Source organism: Eleutherodactylus coqui, chromosome 5 (assembly GCF_035609145.1).
Source record: "Eleutherodactylus coqui strain aEleCoq1 chromosome 5, aEleCoq1.hap1, whole genome shotgun sequence".
NCBI lineage: Eukaryota > Metazoa > Chordata > Amphibia > Anura > Eleutherodactylidae > Eleutherodactylus > Eleutherodactylus coqui.
The window spans coordinates 3,843,940-3,859,151 of record NC_089841.1 but is presented as its reverse complement, the minus strand read 5'-3'; the positions used below and the strand labels follow the sequence as shown (position 1 = coordinate 3,859,151).

The following is a 15,212-nucleotide window of genomic DNA, read 5'->3' as shown; positions in this document are numbered from 1 at the left end:
TCCCCTCTATGTGTATATACTGAGGAGAATCTACCTCCCCTCTATGTGTATATACTGAGGAGAATCTACCTCACCTCTGTGTATATACTGAGGAGAATCTACCTCACCTCTATGTGTATATACTGAGGAGAATCTGCCTCACCTCTATGTGTATATACTGAGGAGAATCTGCCTCACCTCTATGTGTATATACTGAGGAGAATCTGCCTCACCTCTATGTGTATATACTGAGGAGAATCTGTCTCCCCTCTATGTGTATATACTGAGGAGAATCTACCTCCCCTCTATGTGTATATACTGAGGAGAATCTACCTCCCCTCTATGTGTATATACTGAGGAGAATCTACCTCCCCTCTATGTGTATATACTGAGGAGAATCTACCTCCCCTCTGTGTATATACTGAGGAGAATCTACCTCACCTCTATGTGTATATACTGAGGAGAATCTACCTCCCCTCTATGTGTATATACTGAGGAGAATCTACCTCCCCTCTATGTGTATATACTGAGGAGAATCTACCTCACCTCTGTGTATATACTGAGGAGAATCTACCTCACCTCTGTGTATATACTGAGGAGAATCTGCCTCACCTCTATGTGTATATACCGAGGAGAATCTGCCTCACCTCTGTGTGTATATACCGAGGAGAATCTACCTCACCTCTGTGTGTATATACCGAGGAGAATCTACCTCACCTCTGTGTGTATATACCGAGGAGAATCTACCTCCCCTCTATGTGTATATACTGAGGAGAATCTACCTCCACTCTATGTGTATATACTGAGGAGAATCTACCTCCACTCTATGTGTATATACTGAGGAGAATCTGGTGTGTGTGTGTGTGTGTGTGTGTGTGTGTGTGTGTGTGTGTGTGTGTCCCATAGACTGCAGAAATGGAGCCTTTAAGGCTAAGAAGGGCCTGCGACCTCCAGTCTGGGGTAAATTTTAATAAAAAAGGGGCAGAATCTATGTGTATACATAGTTTATTCCTCTGCACATAAAATGTTAAGAAGTCACAGTTACTTCAAACACGTTAACACCCGTGCCAAATTAACTTGGGCAAAGCTGTGTATATTAGCTAGTATATCTAACTGTGGTGAAGCCGGGTATATCAACGTGTGTGTGTCTGGTGAAGCCGTGTATATAGGCTAGTATATATGTAACTCTGGTGAAGCCGGGTATATCAGCTAGTGTATATAATATAACTCTTGTGAAGCCGGGTATATCAGCTAGTATATATAATATAACTCTGGTGAAGCCGGGTATATCAGCTAGTGTATATATAATGTATTCAGTCTCTGGTTTTTCCTATAGGTGGATCCGCCGGGGTAGAGCCACCACAGACATGTTCCAGCCATCCATATTCTCAGGGCCGTCCAGAGGGAGATGTCCTGGAGAACCAGCAGGTAGATGAAGCTGAGATTTGTCGTATCATTGGAGACACAGTAAGACCTTGGGTATAGCTTCTGCCACTAGGATACAACACCAAGTATAAAAGTGTTAACTCCTCCCACTAGCTATACGCCTCCTGCAAGCACGAGGCTAGCTCCGCTTTAGCTTGGTGTCTGCAGGAGGCTGTTAGTGTTGGGTCTTCAAAGAAGACGTGGGAGTGGGAATATGGGGAGGCAGATCTCTTCCTGTTCTCCCTGTCCTCCCATGGGGAACGCAAACTGTACGCTGTCCATGCCATGCTCTTACACCTGACCCAAAGTGGCCGTAGCGCAATAGATCGCTGCCGCCAGCCATAGTGTTCCCCACCCTGAAAAACTAAGCGCTGCGGAATAAGTTGTCGCTATACAACTAAAGATTATTATTATATTATATTAAAACTGCCATCCTCCGTCACAGCGAGTGTGTGGGGGGGGGGGGGACACTGCTGGAGACTAACGCCGTGCCACAAGAGGAGCACAGCCAAGGACAGATCCCTAGGGAGTTTTTAGAAGAGGGAGTTGAGTATACAGAGGAAAGTAGGACCCTCTCTCATCTCCTTAGTCCTTGGTGTGCTGCTAGGGAAAGAGCCTACCCTTGCACCCCCCCTGCCTTCCTTTTCACCCCGTTGTGTTAAGAGGCAGCTGAATGGACCCTCTGTTGTTTTCCTAGTGAGCTCAGCTGTCATTTAGGAGGTTGCCTTAGGGATCTCTCTTTAGGTGATGGTGCCTGATATTGTCGGGGGTCCCGGCGTGCATTCGGCTTTGGAGTCCCCAAGGATCCCGCTGGATTTGGCGGCACGTTGATTGCCAAGCTGCCGTGGCCATTATTATAGGCCATGGATTTTCGGGTCTTGTACACTCTGCCCTGCTTTCTGTGTGGGAGGTTCCCTGTCTGCAGTGGTGGCTCGCACAGGGCCACACCGAGTGTCCGCCGGCACAGCTACAAATTTAGGTCTCAGCTTTTCGGGTCTACTTGCTCGGAGTGCCACGGCTGTTTGAGGTGAGGGGTAGCTGCACAGCCGCGAACACCGCAAGGCTAGGCTGCCGCTGCGCTCAAGCGTGGCGGCGACATTCTTGCCCAGCAAGCTGCAAGGGCTGGTGTGGAGAAATGTAACGAAATATAGTCTGGGTCACGCCCGCAGGAGGTAAACGCGGAAATCATGGGAGGAGGGCCGAATGAGCATCCTCCTCCGCTCCCCCCCTTTCCTTAGTACCAGTTGTACCAGGCTCTCTGCCCTCCTCCCCGTCGGACTGTGCCTGCTCCTGGCTCTATCGCATGCGTGTGTCCCGAGCTGCTGCTGCGGAGAAGCCCTGGGATCTGTCTGACATCTTGGAGGGTAAGCTCTGCCTGCGGCAACACTACCCGGTGACTCTGAGCGCGGTATTGTGCTAATGCCATGTCCGACCCCACACCGGAAGGTTCTGGACAAGCCACAGTCAGAGCCATGCTTTACGCCTGCACTCGCTGTAACACGAAATTACCATGCAGTCAGTCTGGCCCCGCTGTGTGCCCGCCTCCCATCCTGCTGGTGCCCGTAGCGCCCAACTCTTTTCCCCTTCCGCTCTTGTCAACCAGCTACTTGCCACGGCAGTCTCCGGTCTGGCTTGGTCGTCGGCAGCCATTTTAAGGAAGCTGGATAGGGACAAAGATGGTTCCCTTTCTCGGGAGTCGTCCTGTGGCAGATCTCACCATAGAGGTAGCTCTCCTCTGTCCAGGGAGCCCTGCCGTAGTGGCCCACGTATGAGCGCTAGTTCCTCTCAGTCCCACCATTTGTCTGCCCATCAGCCCTCCACCTCTCTCGCTCATGGGTTCTTGGTCCCGGCGTCCAGGGAAAGCAGCTGGTCAGAAGGGGAACGGTCGCTCCACATCCAGCCCGCGTTATTTGCTGCTGGCGGCATTGATTTATTACTGTGCGACACAGCGTCGCTGTGCGGCCCGTGTGTTTGGCCGGCGTGCGGCCCCCGCGTGTGTTTGGCCGGCGTGCGGCCCCCGCGTGTGTTTGGCCGGCGTGCGGCCCCCGCGTGTGTTTGGCCACCATGTGGTGGTTTTCACTGATAGTAGCCGCATTGCTATGTGTATAGAATAATTTCCTGCAGCACTCCCGTTTTTATGCAGATCTTGCAGGGGTAAAGGTATCCCAATCCATGCAAAGCCTCTAGCGCTGGGACCATGGACCGCGGTCCCATCCCATGTTCACCGAGTTATAGAGAAGGCTGGCAGCAGCAAAGGAGTTTGAAAGAACAAATTCTTTATTTTTTTAAACAGTTTTTATTGATTAAATCAGGACAATCCTTGACATTGAGGTGTTATTTGCTGCTTTAGCGTCATGAGTAAAGAAGTCATCCTGATTCACTTTTGCATAACATTTTTATATAACTGGGAGGGTTAGGGAGGGGAAGTGGGGCGGGGGTAGGGATGGAGAAGGAGAAAAAAAAAGGAAAGAGGGGGGGGGGGTGTCAGTCAGGCAGGAAGGGGCGGGGAGGGGAACATTTGCATTAAACCAAACTCTTGACCCATTTTGATATTTACATATTTAGTCTGTTGAACTTCGTGCTGGAGATCTTCAGAAAGTGTGGAGGCCCCGCACGGCCACGGCACGGCCAGTGATGTACCCTAGATTGGCGTATCCCCCACTGCCGCTCGCTCCTGGAACCAATAGGATCAAATTCTGTTTATTACTCCATGTTCATACAAGGACAGGCAACGCTTCGACAGCAATGTCTTCATCAAGGCTCGTCTAAAGCCAGAACCGCTGGTCTTAAATACAAACATTAACCCTAATCTATCCAATCAAAGGATCAGTACACCCCTCACTAATCCACATCAAATCCCCTCACCTGGGCTACACAGAAGAGTCCAGGTGCCATCCATGCGTGATCCAGCTTCACCTTCATGTCATCCGGTATTACCAAGTGGCGTCCCGTATCTACCAATGGACATGCGCGAGACTACTGCCATCCATGTGAGGTCGCCATACCCTGTTGTAGTAGCGCCCAGAGGCCACACACAAGATGGCGTCCGACAACCTCCTATTGAGCATGCGCAGTCTGAGGCAGTCACTCAGACTACTATTCTGTGACAACCTCCAGATGGCCGCGCCAACCAATGATGCAAATGTGTGTATAATGTTTATGTAGCTATTATATCGATCTCAAACAGCCACAATTTATCCTCACCAGATTATAACTGATCGACGTTGGTCCTAAAGCAAAATACAAACAACATTCAACAAAGCATCCCAACCATATAAATGTATATCCAAACATATGTAATGTCCTGCCGGTCCATACAGCATACCAACAATATGAAGAAACCTCTATGGATCACCTCCCACATCAATAACACATATATCCCCCATAAACAGGACCTCAATATGGTAGGAATTTATGTAAAGTGTGCCCATGGACCCCCAAACACTAATGTAAAATATGTACATACAGAACAGAAACCCCCAACAGCCATGATCACAGGAGAGCTGAAACAAGAAAAGCCAACACCGTATAAACATCCAAAACCAAGATGTAATGTTATAAAGGCGGTGCGCTCCCTTAATACTTCATTGTGACAAAAAGAGTAAAAAGGTATGCAATCAATAATTCAATAATCACATTCATTCTATAATGAGGGATCGGCGCCATGGAGGGTAAAGATGGACCCCACACCGGACCTCAAAACAAGACATCGGACAAATACAGCATAGACAAAAGGACAAATGAGCGGCAGATACTGTACTCCATATTCAATCCATGGGGTACATAGTATTGAGGGGGATGATCCAGTGAAGCTCCGGTTTTTAAGGAAAGCCTCCCTGTCCCCCATGGTGGTACGTCCTCTATAACACGGGAACGTAGTGACTAATGTTATGTTCCATGGAAATGCTTTGGCCAACTCCAGACGTTTCGTAGGTTTTGTACTTTTGTGTTTTGTGATGGGACTCCTTACTTCCATAATTCTCGCCCGTGTAGGACAATCCGCGTGGGCAAGTAATCCAATAAATGCCATGAGTAGAAGCGCATGTGTAATGTCTTTTAATCCTATCCCTCTCGCCCGTAGATGGATGGGGTAAGGAGTGCCCTTTAGCTAGATGTCCACAACAGGAACAATGTAGGGATGGGAACATTCCCCTGCCTAAGTGTGGCCGAGAGTCTCTGTAGACGGATTAATGGGAATATAGGATCTCACCAACTTGTCTCTTGGTGGCCTCCTATATGCCATCATCGGGCGCTCCTTGAATTCGGGTACATTGATTCCCCTAGGTAACATGGACCAATGTCTGTTGATTATAGATGATCCTCTCCCACTATATGAACTGTATGTGGAAATAAATGGGATTCGTTTGGGTCCAGATGGTTTAATCTTAGGGGTCAACAACGCATCCCCATCAAGCGTACGGACTTCACCCACTGCTTCAGATATGAGGGACACTGGATATCCTCTGGATATAAACTTAGAGGCCGTTTGGTCACAAAAGGTTCATGTGTGATTCTTCTAACCCATAGGAGGTGACTCCAGCGTAAGGAGTTCACAACGCTTCTCGGATGTTGACTACTGCAATGCAGAATGCTGTTTCTGTCAGTCACCTTGGTATATAAATCAACAATCAAATTGTCATCACTGATGAGCAGAGTGTCCAAAAATGGAATACTTTCAAGAGGCCAATTCAAGGTGAACTGGAACCCAGTCAGTGCCCATTCAAAAAATGTTGAAACTCCATTAAATCAACTTCGGAGCCCTTACACAGAAAAAAAATGTCGTCAATGAAGCGGAACCAAACCACTACATCCGTCCAGTGTGCTGAGGGGTACACATAGGTCTCTTCAAAGTACCGCATGAATATATTTGCATACATGGGTGTGACGATGGACCCCATGGCAGTGTCCTGCCGCTGCTTGTAGCGCACCCCCTCAAAGGAAAAATAGTTCCTAGTGAGGATGAACTCGAGCAGCGACAGGGCAAAGGGGACACAGCCAGGGGCCCAGTCGCACCTCTCAGCAAAGTGTTCAACAGCAGCCAACCCCTCCTGATGTCGAATGGAGGTGTAAAGCGACCCCACATAAAAATGATGCGAGTATCACCTGACCAGTCACATTCACTTCTTTCAATTTCTGCAGAAAATCGCTGCAGAGCCGGTGAGCCTTACCTATCGGCTAGCTCCCCTAGGGCGGCCCGTCTGTAGTTCCTTGCAGGCAGCTTTGGCGCGATCTCCATTTACAGGAGTGACACCGGCGGGGGCCACACAGAGCCACATAGTACATGCGCTCTCCCCACGATACGAGATTGATGTCCGGTCACAGAATGTCTCGTCGTGTGAACAGTGGTGTTCTGTCTACGTATGGCGGTGATAGGGGTCAATCAATATTTTTAATAACCTAACCTAAGAAAGATAAGGAAACAGTGTAATAAATGTGACATCAGTTATTTGGTTATATAATGTTATGTATTATGGAAATGAAAAATATGTAAAACATTCTGGAAGTTGCTAGTAGAATTTGGATATAGAATCATATGTCAAAAGGTATATTCAAGCGTTTATTTGAATATTGATTTTAGAATACTAAATGTATGATTAATTAGATTTTATTCAACTATCTTACAATGTGCTGAATCCCAAGTAGGTGGCTGAACCAGTTTTGTCTATGTGTAAACTAGAAACAATGTCCCCTCTTTTGATGTGCAAATTGTTGATGGACCTTGAAGATTACATTTCTTCCCAAACAAGAAATATAATTAACAAGGTACTTAGACAGCCAGGAGTCAACCTTTATTATCACATGTAACTGTTTTATGTACACTTCAAACAGTTTTGCTGATACCTTTTGTTTAGAAGGCTTTTGATGTACAGCCATGTTGTAATCTGTTGGAATGAGGGTTTGGTCACCAAAAGTACTTTGAAACCAGGCATCAGGTAACATTTGGAAACGCCTTCTTTTCATCTTGCATAAAAACTAGCAATCTTCGAAAATAAACTAGAATTCATTCTGATCACTAGACGGTCTGTGTAGTGGTTAATTATGATTCTCAACTATGAGTACTCTGTATAATATTTCCTCTTAATTTGGATACAGGCAACATTCGCATTTGGGTCTGCGTTCCAGACCCCCCACAGCGGTAAGTCCTGGTTTCCATCCTCCGACAGGGAGCTGAGGGCTGTGAACCCGTCTACTTGTATCCCTGCGGTCAGCTCTATGAGACGCTGAACCTCTATGGCTCCAATCTCCAAGGGGTTTCGGAACCTTCACAACAATGCTTTGTAGAATGATGGGACAGCGAGTTCTGTCAGCCGTGGCAAGTTCTTAGCTTGGCCGTCTCGGGCATCCATGGACTCTCTCCCTGGAGTCGCGGTCCCTGGAGTTGGATGCTAATGCCATTTTTCGAGGTCCTTTTGTTTGGTGCAGGCTCACTGTGACTAATATGGAGGGGAGACACTGGGGTCGGGGGATTCTGCTTATCTCAGGTCTGGTTCAGCTTACGCCTTATAGAGCGATGTCCGATGGACTAAGTGTTTATATCAGACGGACCGGAAGCATCCTGCGATCCTCCTGCGCTATACTCCTCCTGCATTGTTGCTTGCAGGAGGCCGAGGATCAGTATACACTTATACTGCTTTTTAGTTCTAGCGCTTGTCCCTCCCTACTCCTGATATTTCCTCAGGCGGACCAGCGAGATTCATATACGTTGTGTAATCCTGCCGTAACGTCATGTTTTCTAGTGACTGATTAGAGTCATGCGGTTGCTGACATCTTTATAAACGGCCAACCCTAGTTGACTACCCAAAGAGTCACCATGTCCAGTGCTGGACTGCTATAAAACCCCTAGGCTTCATGCAGAAGGTGATCCTGCGGACATTGTCAGTTTCAGTGGGCGGTTCCTACTGGTAATTTTAAGCCATGTGTCTCCATCGCCCATTCTCTGGTAGCTCTAGCTCCCACACATTCTCCTGCGATACATCCTTCTCACCCTTCAACAGCGGTACGACCGTTTAATGACAGGCTGAGACGGGCTGAGGAACCTCTTGGCACAAGTCCTCTGCACGCTACCGCTACCAAGACAATCGACATGTGGAGAGGTTGTCGGAATACGCAGCATTAGGGCCATGCCGTGCTTCAGCTATATGGCCTTGTGCCGGACAGCGGTACCCCACATTCTGACAGTAGTCAGCTGCCTCTATGACTTCCTGAAGACAGTCGACCCGGGGAAACATGAGCCTCTCCCGACAAGCTTTCCAACCATGGTCATCGTGGGACTCCAACCAGACACAATGGTGAAATGTGACGCCTTTTTTGGCGCCTGGAATCGGTCTGCTTCCTTCTTCACGGAGGGACAGTGAAGTTGGTGTTTACAGTCTGGATTCCCGCGGAGGCGGCCGTTTAACTTGATCGACAGCTAGCAGGCCCCAGCTCTCTGAAGTTTCAGCTCCGTTGCCGCTGACGATACCACAGCTCTTTTCTGGATACTTATTCGTGCACAGACGACCTGTGCGTCGCGAGTACGCTGGAGCGGCGCGTCCACGGGACAGAAGAGGCAGACTGCGCAAGCGCGTCTATTCGAGCCAGGAGAAGGATTTGGTCAGCGCCAGGGAGACGGGGACGCCAGCACAGGGGGGGGGGGGGGGACCCCTGTAGGTAAGTAAATAACTTCTGTATGCCCAATATTTAATGCACGATGTATATTACAAAGTGCATGTATATGGCCATACAGAAGTGCTTAAAGGGGTTGTCCCGCGGCAGCAAGTGGGTCTATACACTTCTGTATGGCCATATTAATGCACTTTGTAATGTACATTGTGCATTAATTATGAGCCATACAGAAGTTATTCACTTACCTGCTCCGTTGCTGGCGTCCCGTCTCCATGGTGCCGTCTAATTTTCAGCGTGGTGTTATACGTGGTGTTGCCTCCTAGTGGCTGAAGCTATACCCAAAGTTATATTGTGTCCCCCAATGAACAGGACAAGAAAGTGATTTTACGGTAAGTTATATCAAAAATCCCGTTCACGTCCTCTATAGGTTATAATGCAGCTTTCTACTAAACTTTTCTGTAACCACCACTTCATAACACTTTTTGTGCAAACCTTTTTTTCTCTTGTTTAGGGTGAAAATCTGATTGTTATTAAGGCTGAGGTTAAAGAGGAAGCAGAAGAGCCGGATATAAGGGCTGATCAGCAGTGTAAGAAAGGGATCAGTCATTAGGGGTCACCTAGAGCCCATCACCTGTAAGGAGGGGATCGGTCATTGGGGGTCACCTAGAGCCCATCACCTGTAAGGAGGGGGATCATTCATTGGGGGTCACCTAGAGCCCATCACCTGTAAGGAGGGGGATCATTCATTGGGGGTCACCTAGAGCCCATCACCTGTAAGGAGGGGGATCATTCATTGGGGGTCACCTAGAGCCCATCACCTGTAAGGAGGGGGATCATTCATTGGGGGTCACCTAGAGCCCATCACCTGTAAGGAGGGGGATCATTCATTGGGGGTCACCTAGAGCCCATCACCTGTAAGGAGGCGGATCATTCATTGGGGGTCACCTAGAGCCCATCACCTGTAAGGAGGCGGATCATTCATTGGGGGTCACCTAGAGCCCATCACCTGTAAGGAGGGGGATCAGTCATTGGGGGTCACCTAGAGCCCATCACCTGTAAGGAGGGGGATCAGTCATTGGGGGTCACCTAGAGCCCATCACCTGTAAGGAGGGCAATCAGTCATTGGGGCTCCCCTAGAGCACATCACCTGTAAGGAGGGGATCAGTCATTGGAGGTCACATAGCGCCCATCTGTAAGCAGGGGATCAGTCATTGGAGGTCATCTAGAACCCATCACCTATAAGGAGGGGGATCAGTCATTGGAGGGCACATAGAGCCCATCATCTGTAAAAAGGGGATTAGTCATTGGGGGTCACCTAGAGCCCATCACCTGTAAGGAGGGGTTAAGTTATTGGGGGTCACATAGAGCCCATCATCTGCTCATCACATGGAGATAATCTATTCTGTCACTGTGTGTTTCCTACAGATGGACTCATGGAAAGAAACCCCCCAGAGAAATGTCCCAGGCGTTTATATTCCCAGAACTGTCCAGAAGAAAAGCCCAGTGTCCCGGAGAACCAGCAGGTAGATGAGGCTGAGAGGTCTTGACTCACTGCACAATGCCAATCAGCTGGTGCTAAAGCTAACAGAATATTGTCCTGTACTGAAGGAGGCATTTAGTCAGTTGCTATATTCATAGAGCTGCACACAAAGCTATTCTCCCCCATTGCAGATCAGGTTTATTTGCCAAATTTACAACCCTTTTTGTTTTATTGCCATCAAACCAGAGCAATGTAAATCGCTCAACACAACTGAAACAGCAAGTGGTCCTCTGACTCCTCCACAAAATGCCGCATTGGTCGCTTAACTGCCGTCTCTGAATTATTCACCCCTGAATAGAATCCCTCACAAAAGCACACGTTTGTAGATCAGTTGTCTCAAGCACACCGGGTGCAACTAATCAAGGGCTTCATCAGTTACATCAGGTGTGCTTGAGAGAAAATACATCAGACACCTGGACTGGCGAGAGCTTTGGTGACTACGATGTTTGGTTACATGTTAGAAATACGGATAAAGCAAGACACTGGTTACACTAAAGAGGGCGCCATCAGCGGCTGCCACCAGAGACTGGAGAGGACAGTGGCTGCATAACGGGAGAGATCTCTGTACTGACCCCTAATATATATATATATACACTGTACATAGTTATTAGAGCACCCCCTTGTTACACTCCTAGGTATAATAGATGATGAGAGAGATCTCTGTACTGACCTCTGACATATCTATACATAGTTATTAGAGCGCCCCCTTGTTACAGTCCTGGGTATAATAGATGATAGGACAGATCTCTGTACCGACCTCTGATATGTGGTATCAAATACAGCTACAAACATTTATAGAATTAAAGGGATTTATGCATTTTGGAGTTGAGCTCTGAGTCACGGAGGGGGCCATGTCTGATTCTCCCGGCCTGCAGCATACAGACTACCTGCTCTCTTCCTATACATATGTCTAAAACATGAATATAGCAGCACATAAAGGGATAAAGGCTCTCCCTATCCAGTAGGAGGGTCTGCCTCCTGAGGACACATGGGGCAGATGGAGATAAAGCTGGAGGAATCTCCATGGGAACCTCCAAATAATGTCAGAGTAGTTGGAGCATAACCCACTGGGACAAGAGGCTTCCTATTGGACCTTCTAGAACAAATCAGAAGAACTTCTGAGACGTATGGTGAGGTTAAGGAAGCTCTAAATCTTATTGTAAAAATGTCAGGAAATCTAGATCTTCTCACCACTAAGGGCTCACTGGGAAGGAAATGGAAGTGAACTTCTGGCATCCTGGTATTCAGAACGTAGGCGCCAAATGCTTGGGAGGACAATGCAGATGAGCTCCGAGTCATGGATGTAGGCCATGCCGGCCTCTACCAGCATACAGAGTGACGGCTCTCTTCTGATACACAAAAGGGGAGAAAGCTGTCAATCTGCAGGAGGGAGAAGCCAGCACGGCCCCCTCCGCGACTCAGAGCTCCAAGCCAAACCGCATGAACCTGCTGACAGAATCCCTTTAATTGTAGCCTAAAGGGCATCCACTCTGACATGACTGATGACTACTGCTGTCGGCTCAGTCCTGGTCCTCGTGGTAATTAATGATCTTGTTTAGTGCTGTAAGACGTCCCACACAACTTCTCCAACCGGCTGCTGACTTTTACAATATTTGTCTCACAGCTTTTGTATCCGGATGAAGATCTGCCCAATATTAATGCTACAGAGAGGGATGTGAGGGGCGATCAGCGGTGTAAAGAGGAGCTTCCTGCAGGTGAGTAGTAACCACTGAGTACAGCAGGGAAGTCACAGATTCTCCTCAGTCACCGGCTGCTGATACTCCTGTAGATCTATAAACTCTGGGATCGGTCAGTCTCCGCTGTATATCCCCCATTATACTAAATCTGGATGAAATGTCCGACCGTTGTAGGCGATGACACATGATGACATCTACAGCGCGGGCGTGGAGCACACCAATGTGAGCGGGAACTACTTACCATTATATCATATCTGTACTGATGGGGGGGGGAGTAGTTCTCCAATTCTGGGACTGAGGGTCCTTTACACTGACCGACTCTTGATCTGATGTAACGGGCGCTGATCACATGACCAAAGATGAAGACATAGACCCCAATAACCGAATGTACAACATGGAGATACAGACCCGGATAACAGAATATACAACATGGGGACATAGACCCGGATAACAGAATATACAACATGGAGACATAGATCCCGATAACAGAATATAGAACATGGGGACATAGAACCGGATAACAGAATATACAACATGGAGACATAGACCCCGATAACAGAATATACAACATGTAGACATAGACCCGGATAACAGAATATACAACATGGGGACATAGACCCGGATAACAAAATATACAACATGTAGACATAGACCCGGATAACAGAATATACAACATGGGGACATAGACCCGGATAACAGAATATACAACATGGAGACATAGACCCCGATAACAGAATATACAACATGGGGACATAGACCCGGATAACAGAATATACAACATGGAGACATAGACCCCGATAACAGAATATACAACATGGGGACATAGACCCGGATAACAGAATATACAACATGGAGACATAGACCCGGATAACAGAATATACAACATGGGGACATAGACCCGGATAACAGAATATACAACATGGGGACATAGACCCGGATAACAGAATATACAACATGGAGACATAGACCCGGATAACAGAATATACAACATGGGGACATAGACCCGGATAACAGAATATACAACATGGAGACATAGATCCCGATAACAGAATATACAACATGGGGACATAGACCCGGATAACAGAATATACAACATGGAGACATAGAGGCAGATAACAGAATATACAACATGGAGACATAGACCCGGATAACAGAATATGCAACATGGAGACATAGACCCGGATAATGGAATATACAACATAGGGACATAGACCCCCGGATAACAGAATATAGAACATGGAGACATAGAGGCAGATAACAGAATATACAACATGGAGACATAGACCCGGATAACAGAATATACAACATGGAGACATAGATCCCGATAACAGAATATAGAACATGGGGACATAGACCCGGATAACAGAATATAGAACATGGAGACATAGAACCGGATAACAGAATATACAACATGGAGACATAGACCCGGATAACAGAATATACAACATGGAGACATAGACCCGGATAACAGAATATACAACATGGAGACATAGACCCGGATAACAGAATATAGAACATGGAGACATAGAACCGGATAACAGAATATACAACATGGAGACATAGACCCGGATAACAGAATATACAACATGGAGACATAGACCCGGATAACAGAATATACAACATGGAGACATAGACCCGGATAACAGAATATACAACATGGAGACATAGATCCCAATAACAGAATATACAACATGCAGGCATAGACCCGGATAACAGAATATACAACATGGGGACATAGACCCGGATAACAGAATATAGAACATGGAGACATAGAACCGGATAACAGAATATACAACATGGAGACATAGACCCGGATAACAGAATATACAATATGGAGGCATAGACCCGGATAACAGAATATACAACATGGGGACATAGACCCGGATAACAGAATATAGAACATGGAGACATAGAACCGGATAACAGAATATACAACATGGAGACATAGACCCGGATAACAGAATATACAACATGGAGACATAGACCCGGATAACAGAATATACAACATGGGGACCTAGACCCCAGATAACAGAATATACAACATGGAGACATAGACCCGGATAACAGAATATACAACATGGGGACATAGACCCGGATAACAGAATATACAACATGGAGACATAGACCCGGATAACAGAATATAGAACATGGAGACAAAGATCCCGATAACAGAATATAGAACATGGGGACATAGAACCGGATAACAGAATATACAACATGGAGGCATAGACCCGGATAACAGAATATACAACATGGGGACCTAGACCCCGGATAACAGAATATACAACATGGGGACCTAGACCCCGGATAACAGAATATACAACATGGGGACCTAGACCCCGGATAACAGAATATACAACATGGGGACCTAGACCCCGGATAACAGAATATACAACATGGGGACCTAGACCCCGGATAACAGAATATACAACATGGGGACCTAGACCCCGGATAACAGAATATACAACATGGGGACCTAGACCCCGGATAACAGAATATACAACATGGAGACAAAGGCAGATAACAGAATATACAACATGGAGACATAGACCCGGATAACAGAATATACAACATGGAGACATAGACCCGGATAACAGAATATACAACATGGAGACATAGAACCGGATAACAGAATATACAACATGGAGACATAGAACCGGATAACAGAATATACAACATGGAGACATAGACCCGGATAACGGAATATACAACATGGGGACATAGACCCCGGATAACAGAATATAGAACATGGGGACATAGACCCCGGATAACAGAATATAGAACATGGGGACATAGACCCCGGATAACAGAATATAGAACATGGGGACATAGACCCCGGATAACAGAATATAGAACATGGGGACATAGACCCCGGATAACAGAATATAGAACATGGAGACATAGACCAGGATAACAGAATATACAACATGGAGACATAGACCAGGATAACAGAATATACAACATGG

At 46.9% G+C, this 15,212-nt stretch overlaps 1 protein-coding gene across 2 annotated transcripts in view; it reads left to right on the top strand.

The window, feature by feature from the left end:
- Window positions 1–15,212, top strand: part of LOC136627267 (zinc finger protein 304-like) — a 218,256-nt gene that overhangs the window by 9,801 nt on the left and 193,243 nt on the right. For both annotated transcript variants that reach the window (XM_066602237.1, XM_066602238.1), the window contains exons 7-10: window positions 1,316–1,407; window positions 9,521–9,596; window positions 10,435–10,532; window positions 12,174–12,264. In XM_066602237.1, the coding sequence (XP_066458334.1) occupies window positions 1,316–1,407; window positions 9,521–9,596; window positions 10,435–10,532; window positions 12,174–12,264 (357 nt within the window). The remainder of the gene's footprint in view (window positions 1–1,315; window positions 1,408–9,520; window positions 9,597–10,434; window positions 10,533–12,173; window positions 12,265–15,212) is intronic.